Source organism: Pelmatolapia mariae, linkage group LG10_11 (genome assembly GCF_036321145.2).
Source record: "Pelmatolapia mariae isolate MD_Pm_ZW linkage group LG10_11, Pm_UMD_F_2, whole genome shotgun sequence".
NCBI lineage: Eukaryota > Metazoa > Chordata > Actinopteri > Cichliformes > Cichlidae > Pelmatolapia > Pelmatolapia mariae.
Genome location: NC_086236.1, coordinates 54,719,731 through 54,747,727, shown reverse-complemented (window position 1 = coordinate 54,747,727; position 27,997 = coordinate 54,719,731). Strand labels below are relative to the sequence as shown.

The 27,997-nt window shown below is 40.0% G+C and overlaps 1 protein-coding gene across 3 annotated transcripts; it reads right to left on the bottom strand.

Annotated features, from left to right (window-relative positions):
- Positions 1 to 17: 17 nt before the first annotated feature.
- si:ch211-254p10.2 (rap guanine nucleotide exchange factor 5) lies at positions 18 to 27,957 on the bottom strand. 3 transcript variants are annotated; one of them, XM_063486304.1, is made up of 24 exons: positions 27,654 to 27,733; positions 27,378 to 27,537; positions 26,923 to 27,038; positions 26,602 to 26,728; positions 26,186 to 26,440; positions 25,459 to 25,571; positions 17,940 to 18,065; positions 13,167 to 13,300; positions 12,386 to 12,486; positions 8,513 to 8,591; positions 8,128 to 8,272; positions 7,940 to 8,037; positions 5,968 to 5,998; positions 5,697 to 5,775; positions 4,810 to 4,959; positions 3,952 to 4,049; positions 3,581 to 3,703; positions 3,295 to 3,473; positions 2,978 to 3,068; positions 2,812 to 2,862; positions 2,506 to 2,593; positions 2,294 to 2,358; positions 2,147 to 2,201; positions 18 to 1,889 (listed from the first exon to the last, which is right to left on the bottom strand). In XM_063486304.1, the coding sequence occupies exons 2-24, from the start codon at positions 27,526 to 27,528 to the stop codon at positions 1,771 to 1,773; spliced, it is 2,574 nt and encodes an 857-aa protein (XP_063342374.1). In that variant the 5' UTR covers positions 27,529 to 27,537; positions 27,654 to 27,733; the 3' UTR covers positions 18 to 1,770. The 3 variants fall into 3 exon arrangements, with proteins under 3 accessions (XP_063342374.1, XP_063342376.1, XP_063342375.1); XM_063486306.1 differs by lacking the exons at positions 18 to 1,889; positions 2,147 to 2,201; positions 2,294 to 2,358; ... (13 more) ...; positions 13,167 to 13,300; positions 17,940 to 18,065 and adding exons at positions 22,932 to 24,419; positions 27,855 to 27,957 and having other exon boundaries at positions 24,891 to 25,571; positions 27,694 to 27,761; XM_063486305.1 differs by lacking the exons at positions 18 to 1,889; positions 2,147 to 2,201; positions 2,294 to 2,358; ... (13 more) ...; positions 13,167 to 13,300; positions 17,940 to 18,065 and adding an exon at positions 22,932 to 24,419 and having other exon boundaries at positions 24,891 to 25,571.
- Between the last annotated feature and the right edge of the window lie 40 nt (positions 27,958 to 27,997).

Sequence of the window (27,997 nt, the reverse complement as noted above, 5' to 3'; positions counted from 1 at the left end):
TATCACCAAATGTTAGTCTAAAAATAATGAGCTCACGATGATGAAAAGTATTTTAATACATGCACAGTTGGCACTAATGGTCAGTCCATGGTTTGACATATCATGCAGACCCGCCAAAAACAGTGCGTACAATAAAAAAAACAAACAAACAAACCAAAACAATTAACGCAAGCATCCTAAATAGTATCTTGAAAGCAAATAAATAATTATGAGATAAATATCCATATCCAGAATTTCAACATATATACACTGTATAAATTGAATCAGCTGTACACTATTGATGACAAAAATGATATTCAAAATAAAATACTGCTAAAGCATGTTTTAAAATCCAAATATACAAATGTGAAGAATATAAAGCATAATTGTATGTACACACTTCACAACAACTACCTTAGTTTGCCTGACTCAACCTAGCAAAAGAGAGATTTCTCACGCATTTACAGAACAAATACTGCATGTTTAAAATCGTACAGTAGTGCTACGACACAATGCAAACAAGCAAATGGCTTCCAGTTTGTCTTCTTCTTCTCTCTTCTTATTCTTGCCCAGAAGGTGCTATTTTAATATTTGATTTTTGCTATAGCTAAATCTAACCACAAATGAATCAGGCTTCAAAGAAATCAGATTCTTTTCTGGTGCTAAATTCTTGAACTCTGTGTATCAGAAGTGAACAACTGCTGTCAGTCTTCAAATCTCAACAGACTGAAATTGTATGGATGTCTGCGAAATGCACCAATATTAATGAACTTTAAAGCCCAGTACAGAGAAGTACCAGTATGAGTCTGTGGCTTCATTTAACTGATTGTCCACAGCTAAACCACTTAAAGTTCCCCGTGCTAGTGATTTAAAAATGATTAGAAAATGATCATTATTTTAAACACCTATTTTTCATGGGATTTGGCACAAAGATAGACAATTATTACACATGCCAACAGAATACAGTAAACTGTACTACTCTGTAGTTCCCTGCCTTAATACAATCTGTACTGTGCAAAGACTCATCATATACACGTCACTTTGTGGTCAAATAAAACAAATAAAAAAATAAAAAATAAAAATAATATAAAAAACTGTTAAACATGTAGCAACAGTTTCAATCTTGTTGTGCATAACACTGTGCTGATTTGCTTTGGGGAAAGCATGTCTTACATCTGACCTGGCAACAAGAAAATCTGGATTGTGGCGAACTCTGAGAGCACAGAAGTGTGTGTAACAGTGCAGACTTTTATTAGCTGAAAGAATCTTTGGTTAAATCTGATGAGCTGACCACCACTGTTTTTAGTTGATGTAAAAAAACAAAAAACAAAACAAAACAAAAAACAGCAGCTCTCTGAAGAAAGTCAGAAACAGTTACCAACTAGTCTTCCTTCTGTGCTCACTGTTGCTTTGTGGTGTGCTAAAAGCTCAAAGAAAAGACCAGGACAGTGAATCTATGAGTCAGGACTCACACATTTGTTGCATTTGTTGTAAGTTTGTATTAGAAGGAAGCATTTTTCCTGCAAAGCAACAGTTTCTTTTTGTAAATTTTCATTGTTAAATGACGTCTAGACTTGCCTTAAACTGTGTGATTTTGCTTTAGGTGCTTAAAATGTCATGTTTTTATTAATCTGTTTTTGCCGCCTGCTCCTGTCTCTGGTAAATAATCTCCTGATCAAATAGCGCCCTCCTGTGGTTGGTTAGGGTCTTGTAGCCTTTGTCCTGAGAGTTAGATGAGACAGCAGTAAGGTTGTCTCTTGGCACAGTATGAAGGAGGGTCAGAGTTGTTTTCTAAGATCGAGGCTCCAGCCTTTGTGACAGTTCAAACAGAGTCTGCTGATTGTCGATGATGTGAAGATAGTCAATGTAGGCTCGCACCTCTGAGCTGCTCTTCTGTGTTATTCCATTTCCTGGAATGAATAGAAAATGTGTTACTTTGCTGAGTGAAATGGATTTTGTTGACTTTCTTAAAGCCATTGTATGAAATCATGTAAGGCAATGTGCTGGTGCAAGAGGATCATGAATGTAAGTGACTTTGCTCACTGATTTTGTTATTTGTCTTGCAAAAACTGATGATGACAACTTTAAAAAATGAGGTTTCATCATTGCTTTTAGTATGGAAGTTTGTAGAAAAGAAATAACAATAATAAACAATTTAAATACTTACCCATGTGATCTTTCTGGCACTGTCGAATTAGACGCACCATGTCTGCTATCATGTGCTAGAAGCAAAATGTGGAAACAGGCATCTTTAAACATACAATTTTGTATTCGGTGCTGAAGTGTGCGCTGCCATAAAAATGCACAAACCTACCAGCTTTTCAAAATTGACCAGGTTATCATGAAACGTCTTGTTGCCTTCATGAATGAATGTGATATCTGAAGGAAAAGAACATTTTGTTTAATATTCTCCAGCAGGTTTGTTCTTCCATGTCAGAACTGCTTGATAGAAATATCTCCCCAGCACTCAGCTCCTAGAGTTAGATTTTCTGCGGGGGAGCTGAAGTGACAGAATAATGAGCACACCTTTCAGCAGCAGAGGAAGAAAAGGAATCTTTGGAGCCTTCATCTTCTTGAAGGAGTCCCTGTAGGCCTTGTGATTCAGCGAGGGATCCTGTGAAGACATTTTTAAAATGAATGAGTTTTATCCAGCGGGAGTGACTGTGTGTTCCTGGATGCTTTTATTAGAGACTACTAACGATCTAATGCAGCCAGATGTTTCCCCTGATTTTACAAGTTCAAAACATCTGTTTGATTCAGCCAGTACACACCGACACAAGGGTTTATACTCTCTGTTACAGTGTGGATTCATACCATGCTCAGTACACTTACTGTAACTGTTTCCAGCTCTGAAAATAGCCGTTTGAATTTGCCAGGGACTTTCTGCAGAGAAAATAAAAGCTGATTTCAGATACTTCAGCTAGACATATAAAAATGGAAAAAGATGGAAATTATTAATTCCTTTTAGAAAAGGAAAAAAGTAAAGAAAACATCTGACCTCCCATGTCTGACTGAGGCGGCTCACGGCTGCTGTGTTGAGGCCCATTATGATCGCAAAGAAACAGTTGAGGTTCCTCTGTGCTTTACAGCTGCACATACAAGCACACAGTTCATTTACTTTCAGACTTGTAACCACAAATGTAGATGTAGTTCAATGATTTGCCACTGGAGGGTGCAGTATTCCCATATAAAACATCTCACCCTACAGGTTGAATGCTGTAATAAGTTTGAACTAACAGTACGAGAAGCCAATGTGAATACTCGGTAAGTGAATCTCTTATCACACTGCTGTGGCATGGGAGGAACAATACTAACTGGGCAGCAATCTTTATGAATTTCTTGATGAGCTGAACCCGTTTGCAGAGCGTTGGACACAGCAGCACCTCGGTCATCACCCACAGCTGGATGTCATTGCATCGCTGCAGCAGGAATTCTAAAGCTGTCGTGTGGTTGCTGCCGGCGTGGCGGTTGAAGGTGAAATAGACCAGCTCTTGCTGTAAAAAAAAAAAAAAAAAAAAAAGAACATTTACTGAACATTAACATCTTTGAAGGATTCAGTTTGAAGAGAAGAATTTTTGCAAGTTCAAGTTGTGAGACAAACCTCGTGCACTGCATCAAAAATTGCCCAGTCAAAATCAGTGAGTGCAACAGCGACATCCCAGGTGTTCAAACTCAGCATGTGAGCTGTCCTCTGCTGCAGCTCTGAGTTATCTGTTAAAGGGTTCTGCAAAGAAAAACAAGCAAAAAAGGTTCAGATTTTCCTTTAAAACCACAATGCCCTGAACACCGACATAAACATTTAGACATTTTTGCAGACACTGAATAAGAATTAGTTTTGCCTCAATTTAAATACTAAAAATTAACAGTCTCTTTGCGGGTTTTGAGGTATCATATATAAAAATGCATTTTTTTCCTACTCTCAAGAAAATGCATATTTAAAGTTAAAGTTAAACATAAAAATATTACTCCTACCAGGACTTCACCAAGGTCCTTCCTGCATGCATGCAGCCTCCCCACTGACCGTAAAGAATTGGAGAAAACTCGGTCCTGAGGCTGCAGGAGGAGTCTGCCTGCAGGGGAGAAAAGAGCATAAACAGCAGAATACCATTAGAAATCTGTCTGACAGCATCACTGGTTACAGATAAGACTCTGTGTGCCAAGCTCCACTTTGAGGTAGCCTGACACTTTAGTGACTGATAACAGATGCTGACTCCATATTACTTGACTCTCTGGGAGACATCGAAGTCAATTATGTTGATTGCAATCTCGCACATACCTATCTGGGCTCAGTATCAAAATGAATATAGAAAGAAACATCAAATATGACAAAATGTTAGAAAAAAAAACTATAAATGAGAATTTTTTGGTATGATATAAGTTGGATTCACTTGTCTCCTAAGAGGAAATGATCATTAAAATCAATACACAGTTGTTCTGAGAGATCACCATATCCTGATATGAGTGCTGTCTTTGATAGGGAAACAGACAGACTGAATGGTGTTGAAGAATATGAAAATGACTTTAGCTGTCATAGTCCTTAAACTCACATGACAGAATTTGGACCAATGCGTTAAACATAAAACACAAAAGAGAACAGAGACTTGTTCTAGTAGGAAGTGGTGGCCCAGCACCTCACTCAAACACTTGTGTAGCATTTTCCTTTAATTTGTCACACATTTGCATTTAGAGTAAGTAGTCTCATAGCTAGTTCTGGGTTACTCTAATATTCAATAGTAGTGCTACAGTGTTAAGTTGTGAGTTTCAACATTGAAAGTATTGTCATTATTGCTATGCAATGTTCTCCAACCAGTTAGAGAAAATACTATTTACCTCCAGGATAAGTGACACCCACGAGTACCAGCTCCTCCTGGGAGACATCCATCCTTTCTGCCACTGCCTGCACCAGCTCCTGTGCCACTACCCCGGACTGGACCCTCATACTTAGGTATGAGTCCATGGTTATATACACATGACACAGCACTGGCAAAGGGAAAAAAATAATTTCATTAAGTTGTCAGATCTGTTAAAAAGTGCAGCCCACTGCCCATATAGGAGGTTAACATGAAATCCATGCCTCTATTAGGCACAGCAGAAATCCATTGACCTGGGATCTTCTGGTCCCATTAGGTGGGTCTTGGGAATCTGCCCACTGACCAAGTTTGCACATTCTGGACACAGACTAAGAAATTCAAATCATCTGCTTCGGTGTATTTTTGGCCAACTGAATGACCAAATGAAAGACCCACTTTACGACCCACTGAAAGACCCACTGAACTGAATTTGGTGGTGAAAAATGTTTGTTATGCTAATTTAAGAGCTGTTAAAACAGACCGGTCAATTTTGACCAGAAACACTAAAGTAAGGGGGAGTGACGTGACCACAACTGGAGGCTTATTTGAATGAACTAACCCTTTAAAAGAAATATAATTTAAAAACAGGATTTTTTCCCCATACTGTCTGTCTCCTTTTACTACATGTTTTCATTACAAATCACCTTTTAACTTTGCTTTTGAGAGGTGCTATAAACATTTAATCTTATTAGGCTATTATATGTCATAAGTCAGGTATTTGCACTCCCAAATATCTCATTCATTCCCTGGAAAGATTCCCATTGTTGTACAGTTCAGACTAAAAGTCTCCTTTTTTCTTACTTTGGAAACAACGTATGATGGGAGGAATGTGTGAAGAATGAAGCTTTTTTTTTTTTTACGACTTACCATCCTTGGTCTCCCTCTGTGTTGCCCTGGACTGGAGCCCGTTCTCTTTCAGACTCAATTGGTGGAAAAGTGCTTTGCTCTGAAAGAGGGGAAATGCGTGGATTTTGACACACGCTCTTACTGCCTGAGAACATCATGCATTTCAGTGGAACAACGGAACAATGTTCTTAGGAGGAAATGTGACTACAATAACCCCGACACCCGAAATGTCAATCAGGAAAGCCAGCTCATGTTGTATAAAATCTTTCATTTCTTAGCGTTGTTCACTTACCTTTCTTTGAGGGGAATATTCATCCACAGTACTGAAAAAAGGAGAAGAAGAAACAAATCACTAAAGTGCACCACGGTGTAATTAAACATTTACAAAAACAATCGTTGTACTTTGTCTTAAAAACTGATGATGACGATGATCCGTGGACCGCAGGTAATATCCGTAGTACAACAACGTAACCACCCATGCAGTCTATATAATCAAGGTAAAAGGAATCCATGTATACTCCTCTGCTGTGTTGAGTCCATTATTTAAGCTTGGTGTCAAGGACAGATTAGCGTGCTTGGTAGATTTTAGATCTTCCAGTGTGATACCTTCATTTAATCACCCTATTCCCATGGGTTAGTCCTGGTTTGATGGATAGCCCCGTGTCTATTATCATCCCTCAGCTTTTACTGGGCTCTGCATCACAAAAGGCATGTTGGCACAAAGCCTGCCCGCAGGGATCTCCTCTCATAGGCCAGCAACGACTGTGCACTAATGAAAAACCTGACTCCCCCTGCCATGTCAAAGCACCGCTTGTGATCTAACTCGCTCTTTTACTCCTCAAAAAGCAGAATCACCAAAGAAGTCGATTAGCTCGGTGAATTATAATGGCACATGATTGGAGAGTGCAAGAAAACAAACAGTCTTTTTCCCCAGCTTAACCTTCCCTTTGCACAAAGGCCAGATGGAAGTTGATGGGAAGCTTCTTTATATGAAAAGAATGACACTTTTTTCCCTTTGCAGCAGATTTCCACAAGGCAGTCAACCTTGTCCTCCCCTAGGGTGGGACTGATTGTGAAAAGCTCATAAATAGAAGAGTATGTCAGCCAGTAACACCCACGCAAAATCGGCTGCTTTATAAGAGTGGGTGTTGTGGATTTCCCTCCGTGCATATAAACGGGAATGAGACGCGGTCAGATAACTGCAGGATCCTCGGGTTGAATCATCTGCACTGGTTTTAATGGGCATCAGGCAAGAGCAGCCCCAGGGGAAAAGATGTGACTGGAGGCTGACGAAGGGGAAGGGGCGCATGGGTGTGGCAATGTGTCTTGTGACTCAGGGTTGTACCATCAAAAGCAACATGATGTTTATTTTTATCAACGAAAACACTAAAGCTACTCACAGATTCCAGTTTCAGAGCAACAAAACTGTTGAAATTCATCTTTGATTGAATTTATGTATAAATTTAGCAGATCAAGCATGTTTTATTTCATGGAGAATAAATACTGGGTTATTCATAAATAAGGTGTTATGATCAATTCAAACCTGAAACATGCCTTAGTCTGCAATTATAAAAGGTTTTACATGATTTCATATTCTTTTATATATACTTATATTTATTTATTGGTATCTGTGCTTTGTAGCTTCCACAGCACTGTGAATATACACCGGCTTCATTTGATTGGACTGATACTGTGTATTGTGTTCTGAATATTGCATAATGACTTTATGACTCAACAAATCTGAAACCATACTGATGCGTATCACTGTGTTTGCAATTATTCTCATGTGTTTGGCCCCATTCACAGTCAGCTGGCTAGAAATAGAGTCTTGTAAACAAGTGGTGGAACAAAAAGTACGTGCGTGCTCTTCAAGCTTTTTTCTTTTTCTCACGGAAAACATTTGTGGCTTCTTATTTCTCAAACGTCTTATACATCCTCAGTTCTGGACATTTGAGATGAAGACTTCTGCGCCATTCATATGCATACCAACCCAGAACACTGCAATTACTTTTCAGTTTCTGAATGGATTCATTGATAAGAATCTAAAGAAAGACACCAAGGGGAGAAGAAGCCCTTTCTTCGTATTCAAAGAACAGTGTGTGTTCCAGTTTGAATCCTTCAGCAGTCACAGATCTTACTAGAAATTTTCCACACCCAGGCCTGATGAGGTTCGTTTCCATTTAATAGAATTTGAAAGTATGTCTGTATTAAACTATAGTTTTCTTTCTGTTTGCACCAAATGAGGAACAAATATATGAACTCACTGTCTGCGATGCAGGTGGTAGAGTTTCTGCAGCTCCCCCACATCCCTCTCCAGGGCTGGGTGCTCATAAAGATCATCCAGCACACAACGATACAGAGTCTGGAAGGAAATGTCAATTTTCATTTCTCCCATACAAAGTTCACCTCCCACCCAGTTTCCACCCTTTTCCGTTTGCACAGTGTGTCCTACCTTCATGAAGAGCTTGACATGCTCGTCTTCTCTCAGGAAGTCTTTGCAGAGCGACATCCATTGCGACACCAGGTGCAGGAGTTTCTGCTTCCTCTCCAGAGCCTCCTTCCGATCCTCTTTCCCTCTGTGTCGCTTGGTGCAATAGGTGGGACTCGGTTAAGGTTTCAGCGCAAAAAAGGAAGGGAGATTATTTTTCATGTCTGACGTCAAATGCACAGCACAGTGAAGCATGGTGCATGATGTCGATTTAGTAAAGGGGCCAAGAGAGTCAGTTATATGAATAAGATGAGTGAAGTGGAACAGCTTTAAGAAGGTAAAACATACTTTGTTTTTGAATAAAACATCTAATTCAGGATCCTATAAAAGCCTATGTGTTCAAGGATATTGTCCCAGTAGAGCTTGGCATAAATCACTTGTAGACATGAATACTGGGTAGGTTAGCAGGAAGTCATCTAGAAGTGTATCTGTAAAGAGAAATAAAGATCATTTCATGGAATCATTTCAGAAAAAGCAAAAAAGACTTTACACATCCCATTACATCAGTCGTAAGCCATGGACGCGTATTTCAGACATGAGATACACGGCCTTGTCACTGCTAAATCGGTGATATTCTGCCACCCAGACACGGTCCACTTTTGCCTTGTAGGAGTGCCACCTTCACCAAAAAAATGAGCAGAATTCCTCAATTAAGCACGAAGCTGACACACTCAGATACTGTTAGATTAATGGAAAGGAGTGCATGCTTGGAAGGGGCTTTATGGATATAGCCTTATGAGCTTCATTCAGTGCTACAAGATGCTGGAGGGCATGCACTCAAGTGACCTTGACAACTGTATGATTAATGTCTGCTGAGCGCTACGTACAGGAGAGCTTTACTAATTGCGATGGCTTCCGTTTTCCACTTTAATAATGTGAGAAGAAGAGCTCATTCTTTTCCGTAAAATATCAGTTAGCAAGAACTAAGAGCTACATTATAGAGGCAAACAATATGCTAGCGACCTTTCATTGCGCACCATTCTTCATGGTCAGACTGATATAATGACTAAATGAGAAATCTTCTTCCATTTCACTCCAACAAGTTCAAACAAGCTTTTACTTGCATTATCTGCAGCCTCACACATTTGCTACTGCAGGCTGTATCAGTAAAGATAAGCCAATAATGTTAATGTGTCAGGTGACTCTCTCTGACCTGTAATGAAGTCAATATTTTCATTGTTATTTTCTCGCTCACAGGCAGGAAATTTGATGTTTCTGCTGTGTAATCATGCAACTGTGTTTACAAGCAGTACTTTCTGCCACGGTACCCTTCTACAACCTCTTACCAAGGTTTAAAATGAAAAAGTGTTCCTGTAAATAGATGACACGAAATGGACGCACGCTCTGCATTTGCATACCTGCAGTTGCATTTTCAAGAAAGCTGATTTTGCTTAATGGGATTTCTTTAATAATCACAGATGAATCTTTCCCAAATTGTGGCCAGCGATTCGTCTGAATATCCTCAGGAACCACTACCCAGAAACTGTCATAAAAAGATACCCGCAAAAGAAAAAAAATTGTCTAAGGCATAATGTGAAAGAAAAGGACGCTAACTCTTAGACATAATGCCCAGCCACAACCAAAAAGCTTTACAAATCCTATTAGAACCAACCGCCTTCCAACCCCTCTGTAAGTGTGCCTCACACCCAGAATTGTAAATTCTTCTTTTTAATTTCACACTGGCTTCCCAAGGTCTTTGTGTACGTTCTGGTCCACAGGACTCCCTGACATCATTATGTTAATCCATGCAGAGCAGCTGTGGACACATCACTCACTGCTCATGAGCGGTTACATATGCATCTTCTAAAAAAACAAACCTTAACACAAAACCAGAAAACGACAGGAGAGATATCACAACCCACCCACATGTACTGTATCTACTTGCACACACACACACACACACACTGACTGACTGCATACTACTCACTCACACTGCTGCCTACTGCTGTGTTTTTTCAGAGCTAAACTGAAATGCTTTCTCATGAGTAAAAGCTCACATGCCGCTCCACAGACTGTACAGTCTGACGGTTTCTTTTTTGAAGTTGGAAAACAGAATAAATATTTAATTTTATGACCTAGAGGTCTGCAGTTTTCAATTGGAATAGAGGGAAAAAACAAAGCGGCTGACCTGCGGGATCAAGATTTAACCCAAACAAGTTAGCAGAAGATGTATTTGCTTCATAAAGGGAAAGACATTGTGTGTGAATTCTGCCGTTCGAATGAAGTTTAGCAAGCGGTTGGGTCATTTTCTGGCTCCAGTCAGTCATAAAAGTCAGTTAGTTTTTAATATTTCACAGTTATAACTTGTAGTTGACGTGTACTACCATGTATGATGTTGCTTTCAGACACACAAACCAAAACAAATTTTGTCTTCCTTTTAGCAGAATTACATAATTGATTCACTAAACTACCTTGTCAGTGCTGTGAAATCATCAATAGGCTTGTCAATCAATCTGCATGTCTCTTTTGCATTTCAATAAAGCTGATCAATGCAGTCTTTGAAATTTGCATGTTAATGTGTCACTTGCAAGCTTGGTAACCACCAGAAGGCATTAGTTTAGCATTTAGAAAGCTTTTACATGTTCTGTTCTTTCACTTTCAGTACAAATAAACATCTCTCCACATGGTGCATTGGCAAAAGAGATAGGACATCCTCTCATTAAGGGCACAAATGTTCTGTTGCATGATTTTCAATGCTACCAGCAAGCAGTATGATCTGTGCAGAGCAAGAATCAATAGCTGCACTCAGGGATTGGGTACAGGAAAGAAGGTAATGCTGAATACTTGTGAATGCTAACCACAGTGCTAAGGAAACACTTGCACATCAGACATCCACTGATTGCTGCAGTGGTTCACACTTGCTTTCCCTCAAACATGCCTGCGGTGGTTTCAGAAAAGTGCCATCTCTCGCAAAAGAAGACAGAAAGCTTTGCATTCCTAATGTTGTGTAAACATGGAAGTGAGTGCTACCATAATGAAATAAAAATGGCTTTCTAATGCGATGTACTGTATGTAAAATCATCAGCTTTTCTGAGCCATCCAAGAGAGATGAACCAAAACACAGCAGCTCGTTAAATGTTGGAATAAATCTTGTTTGGAGAAAAATTGGAAATCTGATTCTATGAGATGATCCTCAGCAGTAGCACAGAAAGACAAGGAACCAGCAGCAGTCAGACTATTAAACATCACTGAGTGCAGATCAATTGCTGCTCAGGACTCATCCTCCTGAGGTCTCTGGCTCTTTGACCCTGGGATACCACTCAGCATCATGCTCTGCCTCATAGCTCCCTATGGAGCATTAACTTCTATACACTCACTGCAAGTTGTACTAATGGTGAACGATGCATAAACAACACAAAGCCCTTCTGAGCCGATGGATTTATTATACTCTAAATGAACAAAGAATAGAATGGGTAAACTATTTGTCTTAGTGGCTGACTTTATGTTTAACTTCATACCAGAATAAAATATTCTAATAATGCGATAAAAATAAGACACTCAACATAGTCTATAACTCTTTTGCATCCCTGATAAGATATTTGATCTCCAGTTAGTCATGCCTCCATCCCAATGAGAGATCATCTGTTACCACCTCCATATCCCAAGCAAACTGCAGCTCCTCTCCTAATCTCCTTATGCCCACTTTCTTTCCTCTTCCCCGCTCTTTTCATCAATCTTTCGTCTCCTTGCCTCACAGCTCTCAATTGTCATTCCTCATCCAGTTATCTTTTCAGCTTCAGAAACAGAGGGTCTCCTCTGCCTTGGCAACAGAGCCAAATTATCAAGTACCTGCTTGGATGAGAGGAAATGTGTTGATTTTTTATTGCTGTGAGGCTGGACTGCATGTCGTGCAGACCATTTACAGCCTCACTGAAAAGATATGAGAGACATTTATCTCTGTCATGGCTTTTAAATGAATGCGCTTAAACTTAGCACCATTTCGGCAGTCACAGCACATGATTAACCCAGTAATAATGCCCAGAGGGGGAAGCTGTCCCAGCTTTATCGGTAAGAGAAAGGGTGGGGAGGGCAGAAAGTAAAACAGAAAGTGAAGGTAGCTCATTTACTCTTTCTCTTCTCAGTCACATAAAGATACATATGTGACTTCTACATAAAGATAAAAAGACTTTGTGTTTTTGCTTTCTAATATCAAAGAAACGCTTTATGTCAGACACAGGTAAAGCCAAAAGAGGGGGAAATGATATGAAAGCAGTATGCTGACCTGACTCTTTGCCCTGTGTCATCCCTCGGTCCTCGTCCAGCGTTAGGTCATTCAGCAAGTGCTCCAGAATCTTCTCGGGAGTCCCTGACACTACCATGTACCTGTCAGACACAACAGAGTCATTGGAAGAGTCCTCCTCAATAGAAGAGAGAGACCGGCTGCTGCTCCATTCCTCCTCTCCCTCTGTGCCCTCATCATCTATGTAGCGAAAGTAAGGGACATCAAACGTGGGCATTGTCACCGGCTCTGCCCGGCTGGTGCTGTCACTGCTGCTCTTTTCCGAGCCCTCCTCATCCTCCTCGTCCTCCTCCTGCTCCACCAAGGCAGCGTGTAGCAGCCTTACCTCCTCCTGCTGCAGGTTCGGGGGCTGTGGCCGAGATCCCATCCTAGCAGAGTCCCCTTGCCCTTATGCCGGCAATGTTGCCGTGGTTACTGCTGCATGACCCCTTTACCCATCCATCTATCCACCTGCACCTGCTAGAGCCCGTAGTCCACAGAGGTATCCCAGTATGCTCGCGACTACAAAAAAACCCCTCTCCAGTTACTTGAATGGGAAGGCTGACAGCGGAGCTGTGCCTCACAGTCCCATGCTGCCTACTTGTATGTATTTAATGTAGTCATTTATGTGCAGGGAACTGTGATGTAAGCATGCCTGAGTGAGTGAGTGTGTGATCCGCAGAGGGGCAGAAGGAGAGTGATTATAGGGAGAGCGCTGAGGGAGCGAAACATATAGTGAGAGAGGGAGGGAATCTAGGAGGGGAGGGGGAGTGGAGAGGCTTACCTCCTGATTCTCGCCTCCTCTCTCCCTCCTCCCCTCGCTGATGCAGAGAGCTGCTCTGACGACACTCTCTGGAGAACGAGCACATCGTGGCCCCTCTCTCTCAGACACAAGCGGACTGCCTCGTCACTCTGGGGCTGGGGAGAGAAAAGCGGGAGGGAGGGAGTGTGTTATCACCAAGGAGATTCCCCTGTATTTTCTCCCACTCGCACAAATCACCACTGATTTCCATCATAATACTGCACTGTAAGTGAAAGAGAATTTCCATATATCATTATTCAGCCCTTATCGCTGGAGCCCATTCAGGGATTAACATAAAAGACTATTTTAATTATTGATTTATGTGTAGCGCCTATTAAATCATGGTTGGCGACTGAAGGCAGTCTATTTTCAAGCTGTCACATGGTTCAACTTTGCATAGTAACAAAGGTTTTGTGGTTTGGAGTTTAGCATAGACCCCCGATTCCCTTGCCAGGTACTGGTCCTATTACCACCACGACATACAAGCAATGATAAATTCATCTCCTTTTTGTCAACAAACAAAACAAGTATTTTTTTTTTTTTTTATTCATGCTTTCACAGTATAGGGCAAAATCTCTGTTTCTATTGCTGGGCATACTGGACAGCCTAGACATTCTGTTAAAGTATCTAAAATCTAACTTAACTAAAGTCGACATCTTAAACCAAAAAGGATTACTAGAGTGTCTCTGAAGTATAAAGATGGCTGACAGCTGCTTGACAATGGAGTAGCCTGGATCAGTGATATTGGTCTTAATGAGATCTTCACTGTATGTTGCATACGCATGCATCCTGAATTAGGCCCCCTCCCCTCACTTTTCACCCATCCTCCCCTTCTCAGCCATCAGTCACTGCAACACAAGCCTCTGTTCATGCAATTAGCTGGGTAGACATGCTGGAAATGGTTGCAGTTTGTGGCCTTAATTGCCTTTTGCCAGAGAAGCATCCAGGGTCGTTCAGTTAAGCATGGCTTCCTGGCACTATTAACGCTTGTCAAGGGATCTGTGAACATAAAGACACACTATAGATGCACGATACATATGCAAATATATGCATTTAGATACAAAATATAACAAAACAAAGACACACAACCATAGTGTGTCTGTCATCATTATTATTGCATTATCCCACTACAGTAGTTTAGATTGGTGGTACTTTTCCAGTCCTGTGTTGACGTCTGACTCTAAGAAAACTTTAGATATCTGTTAAAACTGCAGTAGCAATTAAGTTTCCACTGTATTCCAATATTACATAGAAAGGTGCTCTCAAGCAGTTCCTACGTTTCTGAAGAAGCATCGAGACTTAATTGTATTACTGCTGGACTAAGGGGCATGGAGGATGACAAAAATGGGATGAAGAAAAAAATCCCATTGAATCCCATTCCTGTCTTCCTGTGGTTCTAGCTTTATCAACATGTGGCATACCGTGTCTGTTAAATTCCTTTAAAGTTAAAAAAGCACACTTTTTTGTCTCACCAAGCCTGGCAGTACAGCACAGTTGATTCTTGACTATGATTAACATAATATCTCAGTGTATGGTAATGGGTCAAACAGCAAATAAGACTCGCTTCACAATGAATTATTGATTGTTTCTTGACTGCTTCAGACTACTGCTTAGTGTGCACTGTGCTTTGTGGTTACCAGTGTTCCTATACAAAAAAAAAAACAGGCGTCTAGAGTGGATCATTGTAATGAGACAGCAGGGCACCGGGCCACTCAGTTTCAAACCTAGCCTTGATCTGACCTTGCTCAAAGTTACTGAAGTCTTCCTAACATGGACGCCATCAGCAGAAAAGCAAAAATGATTTTTCAGGCCTCTGCACAAAGTCCTCTAAAAGCTTCACTGTCCTGTTTTTGGCTCCAGATCCATCCTGGTGGCTAGAAACACTTAAAGTGACCTGGAAGGTCTCAGTCATGACAAAGTGCTGATTTGTCTTAATTCCTCCCAAGCACCAGTGTGGATTACACAGGATGGGAAGAAGAAGACAGGATCCTTATACGAGTGCTGTTTTCAAATAAACATAATCTCTAACAGACGCTTGATATCATTCATATTTCATGTGTGAGGTCTGAAAAATAAACAGTGAGCAAGGGAGGTGCACATTATGTAACATCAAGGTAATAAGAGTACGAGAAAATGTGTTCAACAGAAAAGATGAGAATGCGCTGCTATCTGTTCCCCATAAACTGAAATTAAAGCGGCTATAAAAGATAGAAAACTGTAAAAGATCTGTAACCTCGGGATCCGAAAAGCAAATAAATGCAGAACCTCTTTAAACATTGCATTTGAAACACCTCTGGTTGCAAAGAGAAGTCAAATTGTACAGAACTCCTGTTGACTTGAGGTATGATCTCAGTAAACATCGTCTTGAGTAATCTTTAGTCTCAATCACTATTTTTTTAGCTGTAATAAAGCATGGAGTCCTTTTATTGTCTCATTTAAAGCAAAATATGATGAGTGACTATAAACTATAACGCAATATGCTTTAGGTTAAAACAGAGTGCCTAACATTCACAGTCTTTCTGCATCAGAGACTCTGACATGCAGCACTCTGTATATTAAGCACCCCTTTTCCCACCAGCTGGGATTTAACTGATTCCTAAACACTTTGATGTCTGTGTTTAGATATCTGTATGAGTCACATGTTTTACAGCACTAGCAGCATCATTAGATTACTTATAAGAAGAGGAACACTAAAGAATAATCTCACATAATGTTAATATTTCCAGAAAATGTCAAGTGTTAAATGTACTGTGTCTTCTAGTGTTAAGTGTACTTTACCATACCTGGCTATTATTTCTGGCATTATAAATGACACATAGACATATATACTCAGCCTTTTTTACAGTCATAATTTGACAAACTTTGCATATGTACAATATTGTGCAAATCATTGCCAAGCTGAAAAATGAAGCCATTGCCAATCAGATATTTCCAGATGGTGGATCAAAATCTGACTGTACTCATTTTCATAATTCCATCAGGTTTGCTAAGATCCCCCAATGAGAACCAACAGCTTGTATTGCAGGAGGGCATATATAGATATAGGCCCAGAAGGGAACTGAATTAGGTGTGGTTCTATTCCTGAATTCAGGAATAAATTTTAATTAATTTAAAATTGCTTCTGTGGTAAGTTTTCTGTTGAGACACAAGCACTGATTCATTCTTTGAGTTCTTTATTTATTTATTTATTTATTTATAATATATAGGTCAGTGTTAGGGATTGTTCCTTCTAAAAATGGTCAGGAACAGGGACTGGACTGAAAAATGAAAATGAGTGAGAAAACAACCAATGTCCAAAGAAAGCCTGAAAAAATATTGCTCAAGACCACTTTAAAAATGACTAAAAAGTCTTGATCCTTGGAAACAAATATAAAGAAAAAAATGGTGGCTCGGTACTGTGCTCAGTACGTCACTAAAGCAACAAACGTAAAACACTGTTGTTATGTAGCTCTAACATTTGATCATCCACAGACTGGCAGCAGCTCAGTGCAGGCGACAGGTTGTTACTGAAAGTGCACGGCGATAAGGAGAGCTTGCTTCATGGTGGAGAAAAGGTCATGACGCTCGGGAATCCACCCTGAAAACATACAATGTCTTGGCATGGTGGTTCGGCCACTTGCGTCATTTCTTCCTGCAATTGTTCAGCAGGTCAACGCACAGACACAGCTGGCAGGAAGAGAGAAGCTGAACCCACCATAAAGCTAGCCAATCAGATTGCTCCCATACAGGTGATGTAATAGTTTTAAAAGTGTGGAGGCTGACGTGCAGATACAGCACTTCTTGTTGTATTTTCAGAAACGAAAGATGAAAGAAATGAAAGAGAGCCTGTGTAACCCGAGATTGATGCCTTAGTGAACAAAATAATTTATAAGCTGGGTCGCTAATAAAATGTTAATAAATACAGGATGCAATGATTTGTGAATAAACTGATATTCTACTCAAATTAGAACATAGAAGAAAAATCAAATGTTTCAAAAGAAACATTATGCTATTTGATCTTAGCAACACGCCTCAAAATGTTGGAACAGGCGTAACAAAAGTCTGGAAATGTAAGTGGAACTAAAAAGAAACAGCTGGAGTAACAACTAATTATAAATAGAGCATCTTAGACAGGAGGTTTCTCACAAGTTAAGATGAGAAAAGGTTCCCCAAACTGCTACAAACAGCTTCAACAAAATATAGACCAACTTTAGAATAAGGTCAGTTTCAACAGGTTTTTATTTGAATTTCTTTTTACCCATGTTTTGAACAGCATCCCAACTTTTTGAGAACTGGGGTTGTAAACACAGGCATAGTGATTCATCTTATAGATACAATCTATTTTGACATCTATTCTTGCATCTAAAATGGTCTTTTTTCTCATATTTAATGAGACACTTCTTGCAATCTGCACATAATTTAAGTGGCAAAGCTAATCTTTAGATAAGGTGGAGACACTATAGAACGTAAGGAGACCAATTAAAAAAAACAGACTGCAAATTCACTTCGGTTTGATTAATGGGATGCTACACAGACTGCAATGCTTGCATAAAACGCTGCAGTATAATCCTGAGTGAATGTAACTTAGGATGCAGACTCCACTTGCTTTCACTCATGGGGAAAGCTTGTTAAAAGAGTAGGATTTATAATTAAATAAAGTGGAGTATCAAATATGTTGAACTAAAGCTGTGTTTTTGTTTCGATGCATTTACATGCTGCAACAAACAAAAGTTGTAGAAATATCTGCTCTGTCTGCCGATGTGTCATGTATCTCACCTCACTTGTCCTTTCTGGGCTCTTGCTGTGGTTTTGCAGAAAGCGGCAGCCATCCTTGGCCAGTCTCTGGACCATCTCCAGTCTGGACAGGTCCTCCTTGTCATGCAGGATGCATTTGTTCCCGTGCTGCAGCCCAGGGGACACAGAGAACATGTATCTGAGGCCACAGTCCCACGACATTGTCGACTGATTACTAGCTGCTGGCTTTCCACCAGGAACAACAGCAGAAGTCCTGAACATGGGCTTACACAACTTGTAAAAAATGCCTAACAGAGGTGAGCAGCTCAAGAATGAGTGTAGGCTATATGTACAAGTTGTGAGTTTCTGTCATCGCAGCCTGAGTAGATTCCAGTTGCTGTACACCTCAGTCAAGTCTACAGACACAGCAGTTGAACTCCAGGTATTGCTCTGTGTGGTTGGCTGTACTGAGAGTGAATGACAGAGTTCTCCTCTCCGTCCTTCTGGTGCTTTTCAGCACCCGGGCAGGGAGGGAGTGAGTTAAGGACACGGTGGGTTCAGGAAACATCTGGTGAGCCAGACAGACCCAAAAAGGAAGTTTCAAAATCTCCCGAAAGCAGGAGAGAGTTAAGATTCAGGATAGGGCAGGGTACTTCACACTAGAAGGTCAAACTCTTGTTAGGGTGGAGATGTACTACGTGTGAGGCAAACAATACTTAACCGCTTTATTTTCAGTTAGAGTGAGGTAATGTAATGGCACCCATAAGAAGCTCGTAAAGTCAGAGCAAGCAAAAGCTACAGATCTGTTACAGAAAGTTACTGACATATTCAGGTGGATGTGTAAACTTCAGAGCATTTACCTGCTGTATATAAAGTGGAGCAAGCATTAGAATTTTGAGTAATCAAAACTCTTTATCACTGATCTGGATAGCTGCTGATTACAGTGAACAGTGAACAGAGTTTCCAGTTTTTTATGTGATATATTGCAAATTGAGGCTGGATCTCAGGGAGTTCATCAGACAAGAGATCAACTTATGCTGGGAACTTACAAACGGCTTATTCGGTATTCTGTAACATTTTTGAGTCTCTAATTAATCTCCAAATGATTTATTGAATTTCTCAGTCAATTGTTGGTGTGTAAAATATCAGTAGGCCTATACAGAGGATCTGAAACCCAGGCATGTTTGAAGCTTTTGTGGGAATAATTACATTTTTGATTTATTCATTTATGGCCAATGAAGCTGATTAATCAACTGTTTGTTTGGGACACTTCATTTGAAACTGTACGTTTCTCTAGAGGACGATAATGAAAAAAAAAAAGAGAAAAGAAACAAAGAAAAAAAGCCTTTTAATCACCCTGCAGACTAGTGTCCATTTTTATTACAGAGCTCTAAGTTGTCCAACTAAGATGTCCAACTGCAATTGCTGTCAGTGTGCTTAGTGAACTTGCAGAGGGATCAGTGTGACCCGACATGTATCGATCAAAGAAAAACGAGGACATTAAATCTCAGTATGGGCAACATTTTATCTATTATCATTATATCTTTTTTCCCCTCTGTCAGCGGTGTGATGCTTGACTGGGTCCTTGCAAAGCCATTCAGCTGTGCTGCCATCCCAAACTGCTGATACAGCAAACTGCAGAATGAGAAAAGGTCCCCATCTCTAGGTGGTGTTTCTCTTTCATGTGAGGACGAGTCCTATCGTTCCACTGCTGCCTTTTTGTTCTTTTAATGTAAGTGATTGGCACAACACCAATTGCACTCCTCCTGCAGAGTACATATTAGACTTATTACAATAGGTAAGTCTTCCTTTAAGTCCTCTTAAAATCTTTTTAAAATGAAAAGAAAAAAATTACCAAGTACTAAGTAAATGAACTAATATGACCACATCCTTGGTTTGTACCAGACTTAATTACATTACTGTATGTGGCTGTCTTTGAGCATTTGCTTTTGTGATACCACTGTAGGAAGAAAGTGAACGTGTTACATCGGGACAAAGCCAGGGGGACAAACCTAGTTTTAATGTGCTACCACTGACCCAGTTTTTCAAGTAAACGAATTGCAAAGTGAAGATGCCTAAAGCCAAAATTGTAAGGCAGCTCTCTGTGCTACTAGTGTCTTTAACCAGGGACTGCCATGACAACCATGGGAGGAACTTTACTGCAGGCACGCAGCGCTGCAATAGACTAAAAAAAATGATGAAACTTTTTTGGGTTCATTACAGAGATTTCCAAAACAACAGCCACTCACAAAAGGTCAAAAGTCAAGCCACAGTCTGCCACATATATTAAATATTTAGTAGCAGTTTTTTTTTTACAAGCACATTAAAATTGCACATTAGACAAATAGGTAATTTATGACAAATAGCATAGATCCTCTGCTGTTTATCAACTCTTTCCTGTCTTCTTTGAGCTCTTTATTACAATCTGGAATGAAAACCATTCATCTCCAAATAAAATATTATATCTGAGTTTGGGAGTTTAAAAATAATGTAGTGTAATGTAAGAGCTCTTCAGAATATTCTAGCAAAGGTCCATTTTTGTGTCTATCATGTGTTTATTTGCCCAGCCCTAAATTAGGTCATTGGCCTTAGCTGATATAATCTCAGCTTTGGCCTCTAATCATCTTACATGCTATCACAATCATAGCCAAAGCTTATAATATTATCATGAGCCACTGACAGCACATAAAACCCTGGTGTTGCAGTTCATTTGTATAATCCATTTTTCATCATAGACATTTTTGATTTTACCACAGCGCAGGCATAACAAGTAACCGTATGCTGGGTATGTAGCAGCATCACCCAGTGGTGGTTTGGCCTTTGTATTTTGATTGAAGAAATTAGGCTACCATAATTGGAAAAGAGGGTGTAGGGCTAAGTTAAGAGCAAGCAAAGTGACAGCAAGCACAGAGGCACAAACTGCTTCAATAGCTGGTGCCACAAAGGAGGCAACATTATTTATTATAAATTGCTCTGAAAGACACAGACGGGACAAACGGCCATCTATTATGGGGCTTTATTAGTAGTTTCCCTGTTCATAACAACTCTGAAGGAGATGATTATTTACTTATTTTAACCTAATTTATTTGGACACAAAAGGTGGGGGACTCACTTGTCTCCATAGTCTGCTAGACCTCACCTCTGCTATGTGGAGTATCCAAACTTTTTGTCCTGCTGGTGCTTTTTGGAGCATTTTTAATTGAACTGTCTTATAGAGGAGAGTTGCAGTAAGGTATAGCTCATCTAAGAAGTTTCTGTTTCAGTTTTGGTTAGTGAAATCTTAGCGTTTTATTAGTCTGTCGGTTTATTTAGCAGGTGTGTTTTTGTTTTTGGTCATTATATATATAAGGAAGAGGAGACATGGGTCTTTCCCCTAAATGGTTAGCCCATAAGCAGCCAGGCAGTGTCTCTAATTTGCCACCAGAAGACAAAGGAAACCTTATTAGCTGTAGTTTTAACAGCTAGCATTAGCCACTCATACTGTAGGTAAGACCAGACCATATGGCATGCTAGCTTGATAGTGCTACTTGGTATAACAGGCATAAATGAATGACTAATCTGTACTCATGAATACTTAATCTGCAGAGATACATTGTATGTATAGGGTAGATATATGTCAAAAGTCTAGTCCAGTCTTGCTTTATACAGATAAGAAATATAGCAAAGGTCAGACTGGACCTTTAAAACGATACTATATGTTCTTTTTCCATTCATGTTATGAACTATGAAATGTTTTATCAATCAACTACTTTTTGTAAATTTTGTAAAGTACCATGTTACTTACATGCTTTTAGAAAGGTGCTATAGAAATAAACTGTCGTTGCTTGGAAAACAACAACAGCTCTTCCTGGCTAGTTGTCTTAGGAAGCCTTTTCATAGGCTCTGTACATTACCAAGGTTTATCACTCCAATCTCTGATTCATACACTGTTAGTGATGGTGATAGAAACAGTACAACCTTAATTTAAAGGGTTGCAAAAGATACACATATAAATTTAAATATTCTATTTTGATGACACTCTTCGGGACCAGTGATAAATTTATTGTAAATGCCTTTTATTTACATGCTGGAAATTCTGCAGATAGCAGTTATTCATTAGCTTTCTGTGCATACTTGTGTACCAAAAATCTTAAAAGTACAACTGTAAAATGTGTATTTTGTGACACTTATTAGTTGGATATAAAAATCACGCAGCTTCTACTTTATGTCAGGAATCTTGTCTGTGGATGACTTGATATCAGTCATTTGAGATTGGTTTGACATATGTTTCACAGATTACAGGCAATCATTTTTGAAACAACATTGGCATGATGATGAGCACTTAATGGAACATTGACCTCTTCTGATGACCAAAAGCTATTACATTTGCATGTGGCTTCGTAACAGTAGCTTATTTTCCCAGATATTGATTATGCCTAATCCCTCACTAAATACTTTTTAAGGGGATTGGTTCATTAAATTTTTCATTTAGTGTAGGACAGTGCTTAATGTGTGACTGAGAAACTTTAAGTGCTGTTAATGTACAAGTTTATGCTAAATAATAATATTGTTAATCTTCTAGCAACTACATTTCACAATAAACAGTGCTCAACAAATGTATTAAACCACCACTCAATGTAAGAGTCATGCAGCTGCCCAAAATGATCAGCATTGTTAGTTATCAAAATATTTTTTGTGTGTTTCTGTGATGGTTAATCCACAAATATTTATAACCTCTTTCATTAAAATTTAAAAATAAGATGAAATAAGATGAATCAGATAAAATAAGATGACAAATTACACATTTTTAGTGTTTTAATGTTCTGACTGAGCATTAAAACTGATGTTTGCTGCTGTTTTCTAATTGTGTTTCTTATTTTATGAAAGGTCATGTACTATGTTTTTAATCAGTGTATTTAGATGACATTTTGGCACAATTCTGCAAATTTTTTTAACATGTATTTATTTTCCCTGAGCCCAAAGGTCTTCGTCAGTCATCTTTATTGTCATAAATAGTCTTAAAAATGACAATGTACAATACAGAAATGTCACAAGAAAATGTTACAAAAATACTGAGATGTGATGCATGTTTTATGACAAAAGATTCAACTTTGATATTGTCTCCACTGTACATGAATGAGATATGAAAACACGCAGTAGCTGAGGGTAATCCCCATGTTGGATTCAGTGGTCTTGCTCTTAGCTGAGGTAAGGAAATGTTTAGTTCTTCAGAACTACAAAAGAATGAAGCAAACTGTCAAACAATATTCCTAATGGCAGTTATCAACATGTAGTTATCACTGATTTCAAACATGTCCCAAAATGAAGATTGATGGTTTTGGATTTCTATAAAACTATTAATATCACTCTTTATATGAGATGACAAGAAAGTATGTTTTTATTTTAATTTTTCTAAATACACAAGCAATTAGAATAAAATATTTTTGTGTGTGTTTGTGTTGTAATTCATAATCCAGGATTGCATGCATGAAAGAAAGGCAAATGTTTGCTTGATTCATCCACAGAGAAACAAACCAGGGGAAGAAACACTTTTGTCCTTTCACCTTTGTCCAATAAAAAGGGTGGGGGTGGGGGGGGTGTTGCCTTTCAGGGGTTTTTTTTTCTTTCCTTTTAATTTAAACAATCTTTCAAACAATCTCACATCAAGTTCCCTTTATCTTCCTTTTTGGACATCCTGGAATATTTCCAAGTGGACGGATCAGTAACATCAATGCCACTTGAAAATGTACAGCTTTGTCTTGTCTTTATTTTCATGTGTCACGTTCAGGATTTTTTCACAGCAGCAGATCTGTACTGAGGTGATGGTTAGATTCATCTCTTTGTCCCTTCACCTTCCCATCCAAAAAAGCTATGAAGTTAACCGTCTTGTTTGAAAGTCTTGCAGTATACAAGTATTCTGCACAGTTGGCAAAAACATTTGTTGGTACCTTAAGTCGTAACCTTTGTGTCCTCTTAGGACATTTCCCCTGGAGGCAGCATTTATGGTAGCCACTTCGACTTATGTACATAAAGCGAGAGCTTGTCTCCCACTCTACTTCACCTGAGTTTTCGTTTGCTGCCATGGCACATGGCCCTGCAGTGTGAAAGCAGCTGAGGTGGGATTGGCACTTGCTGTGTTGTGCTGAAATGAATGGCTGAGATAGAAACAGTTGGAGTGTTGCAATTAGTTTGCTGAAGGATCAGGAGGGAGACATTCATTTCACTGGTGCAGAGTGGATTCAGTGCTAGTGAGCATCTCATGCCTGGATGTGTAAGCTGCTCCTTATGTGTCGAGGCGGCGTTTTCTCTTGGCTTTATGTGCATACAGGAAGTACATAGTGTGCCCCGTGGTGATGAAGAACACAGAAATTATAACTAGGATGCCAAAGTGTTGTGGCTGCGGAGCAGAGATCACCATAATGAAGTGAAGCAGGTCCATCAGGTAATTCATGGAGCTCTGCACCCCGTTAACCACTCCTCTCTCTGATTCACAGATGTTCTCCTGCAGAAGCTGAGTCACAGTCAGGTCAAAGGACCAGAGACCTGAAACACAGTAATAGATGAACTGACCTTTATAACAGATGGGCACTGATTCAGCTGCAAGTAAATTTCATTTGACCAGATTCCATTAAAAATTGTACTTGTATAAAAAAATTTCCCAGAAAAGTCACATTTTGGGCAGATTTATGTATTTTTTAAAATATATTTCATACTCTACACCAATATTTAAACTCTATGCATCAATAGTAATAAATATCCAAAAACCTTGTATGTAATGAGAAATACATTTTAGAGTTTACAATAGTGCTCTCTGGTGGACTGACTAGGTAATTTTTATTTTTTTGTTAAATTGCCTCAAAAAGATAATTATCACTATATATCAGTATATTCAAAATAAATTATTACTGGAATATCTGTCATGTGCCCACATGAGATAGACATTAAAAACGGCAATATCATTTGTATATAAGTTTTTCTCTGCACTGAAGAAGCTCTGAATTTGTGTCTACTCACCAATGCGCGCTGTAATGACACCCAAGAACAGCAGAATAATGGAGATGTAAGATTCTGGAGCTGTGCCAGAGGGAACATTGTCAAAAAGCACCGTGTTGTTGGTCCAGTGGATAGAAGAGCGGTCGGGCAGAAGTGGCTGATTGCTGCCTCCCATCATAGGGTATGTGTGTTTTTGCCTTTGCCCTGTCATCCCACCAAGCGCTGTAGAGGAATTGGAAGTAACGTCGGGCATCAGCAAGCTGAGATCCATGGGGCTGCCAGGGGCAAACACAGAGCACACGCACAGCAGCAAGCAGCCCAGGTGGAGGCAGCTTGAGATGATGCCTGTGTTGACCAGGCCATAGGCCTTCCTGAGCCTGGTGAACATTATAGTGCCCATCAAGCCTGTGATGGCTGACACGCCCATCAGCAGACTAAGAAGAGATCCGCTTATCCCCTGAGTATAGGCATAGCCAGTGGTGATGCAGTCAAACCCAAGCACTGTGGTGTAAAGGAAAGCCAGACCCATTCCTGCGAGGAAAACAGGCTGACGATAGTAGGCCATCCAGCCATCTTTACAGGTGCTCACCAGCCAGCGGAACCTCCGAAAACACAGCGGCAGATCGGCGATTTCCTTGAGGTGCAAGCTTGAGTTGCAGTTGCCCTCTGTCAGAGCCTGAGGTCGCGCAACATTGCCTTCTCCTAATGAAAAACAAGAATGGCATCCATCACTTGAGTTCATTAATTCTAAAGGCCTAATCCTCACTAGCTTTTCTGCATCCCCTCTATGCCATGTCACGTTAGCCTCTATATCATTTGTCAAACGCAGTTCATCTATGCTAATGTGTGTAAGTACAAACAGAAATCTATACCATGTGGACCCTTGCATTTGGATGCTGTACACTAACTCAAAACTGTGTTTTAAGATAATGTATGTCAAAAAGCTTTGGTGCTGGATCTTTTTTTTTTTTTTCGGAAAGAGGCAGCTCCCATGAAGATATGATTCCTCATCTTGATATTTTGAAAACAAACATAAGTAACTGAGAAACGGAGGCACACTGCACACCGTAGTACTGACTTCTCATTCACAGTGTAAGCCTGCCCTAAAGCACCTAAACACTTTTTTTAATCCCACACTGGAGAAATTCACTTTATCCTCCCTTTTGACACTAATGGGGATGTAAGGGCTGTTTTTAGACACCCCAAATCTTTTGCAAAAGTAGTTTTTCTTCTATTAGAAAGAATACAGGTTTAAGGCACTGCTAGATTGGATTCCCTTTTTGATCTATGAAAAAGACCCAATGAACAGTTCATACCTTGTAACCTTTTCCTCTCTATCCTCTGGAGATATGCTTGATCCACTGCAACCGATGGTGGTTTGGCTGACAGAGCAGGGACGATGCGATAAACCCGTGACAAGAAGAAGAACTCCACAATTAGAGACACCAGGTTCCAGCCCAGGATGAATCCACAGCCAACTACGTTGGAGGCAAGGGTCATGACCTGTCCCACTGCTAGTGGGGCCAGGATGTTAGTCACCTGATCTATCCGCCTCATGGTTGCATTCATTCCTTTTGTTAGGAACAAACACAGAGGTTAATGTGTGTCCAACATCGGAAGCTAAGCAGTAGTCAGTCAATACCTGATCTTTTCTATAATTCGAGGATCTATCTTCCACAAACAGGCCTCAAATACAAACCAGTATATTCATTAACAGACTGAATGTCCTCACCCGCTAGGTGACCTCGGTTGTAGCCTGTGATGACCACAATCCAGTCCCTCTGAATGGCAATGGTCAGTGCTGTGCTTGCAAGGTTTGCCACATCTGCCAGGACGATCACCACCGTATAACAAACCACCTTGTGTGAGTTTTGCGATGCAACATGTTACTATGACAGCACAGAGTAGCCACAAGCTCAGAGGCAGAGACAACAGGGACATGAGACAGAGGGGACAACAACAGCAATGACTTCTCTGTGTAGTACTCATATCAAGTGTATATATAACCGAAACACAGCGATTGTGTTGTAGCAAGTATGTAGTGTCTACTCACAGTAAGCCATCCATCCCATATCTGTTCAATCCTTTGCTTGTATGAGAACACCAACATGAGCACAATGCTACATATTGTCACCGAGATGTTCTGAACGAAAAGAGATGCATGTGCAACTAAAATAGAAGATGGAAAAAAACAGTTTCAGAATTTCAAATATACATTTTGGGGTTTTTTTTGGGGGGGGGGGGGGGGGGGGGTGTTGTAAAAACGAATGCTAGTCATAACAGATAGGAGTCAGTGGCTATGAACCTTGTGCCAGGAGTCCTGGTGGTTGAGTCTAGCTATCAAATCAGGGAGAGGTTTACACTTGAGACATCTGGCGAATAGCAATTCACCTCCTAGTGGGATAGGAAGCCAGCAAATTTCCTGGCCCAAGATTGAAATCCACTGAGCTCTTATCACTGTACCTCGCTATAATACATGTTAGAATTTTCAAATGGGTATGGGCATACCTTTATTCCTAGGATTGCGATCAACCCAGTCTCCAATCAAAGCCCCAAACATGAGAACTGACCCAGCCACCACCAATCCAAACACCGCAGTCAACAGCAAGTTACGGCCGTACAGTTCAATCAGGAACACAGAGATTGCGAAGTGCCACATGCGGTCGCCCTGTTTAACACATGAGAAAAGTCATCATCGTGTGTTGTGTTGCAATATTGTCGTCAGTGTGCTGTGACACAGTGTAAAGAGACTACCTTGCAGTCATTTAAGTTGCGAAGTCTTACCTATTGCCCCACGAATGTTTCTTCAGGAAATGATTCTTACCCACATTGATAATGCTCCACTGACATAGATGAGAAACTTGGGACCCCTGAGGTAGATAAGAGCTGAACCTTAAAAGGAGATACATCAAATCAAATAAGCAGATATTCCATTGGCTACAAAGACACTGCACAAATTCTAATTGGATTTTAATTCGAGTTCACCTGGTATACGCGTAGCTTTTTCAGCTCTTGCATCCCGGATGTTGTCAGACTCGAACTCAACCACAACCCCACCACACTGGGAGGCATCTGCCCGCTGCGACATGTCCTGGTGAAGTGTTATCGAACTTGTCACACCATTCTGC

What these genes read in the sequence shown, in the direction of transcription:
- si:ch211-254p10.2 (XM_063486304.1), bottom strand. Translation starts at nt 27,528, where the DNA reads ATGTGGCACTTCGCAATCTCTGTGTTCCTGATTGAACTGTACGGCCGT. An exon ending in TATGGGATGGATGGCTTACT is followed by an intron (nt 26,729 to 26,922) that starts GTGAGTAGACAC and finishes AACTCACACAAG; the next exon opens with GTGGTTTGTTATACGGTGGT. An exon ending in AATATTCCCCTCAAAGAAAG is followed by an intron (nt 5,776 to 5,967) that starts GTAAGTGAACAA and finishes CCCCTCTTTCAG; the next exon opens with AGCAAAGCACTTTTCCACCA.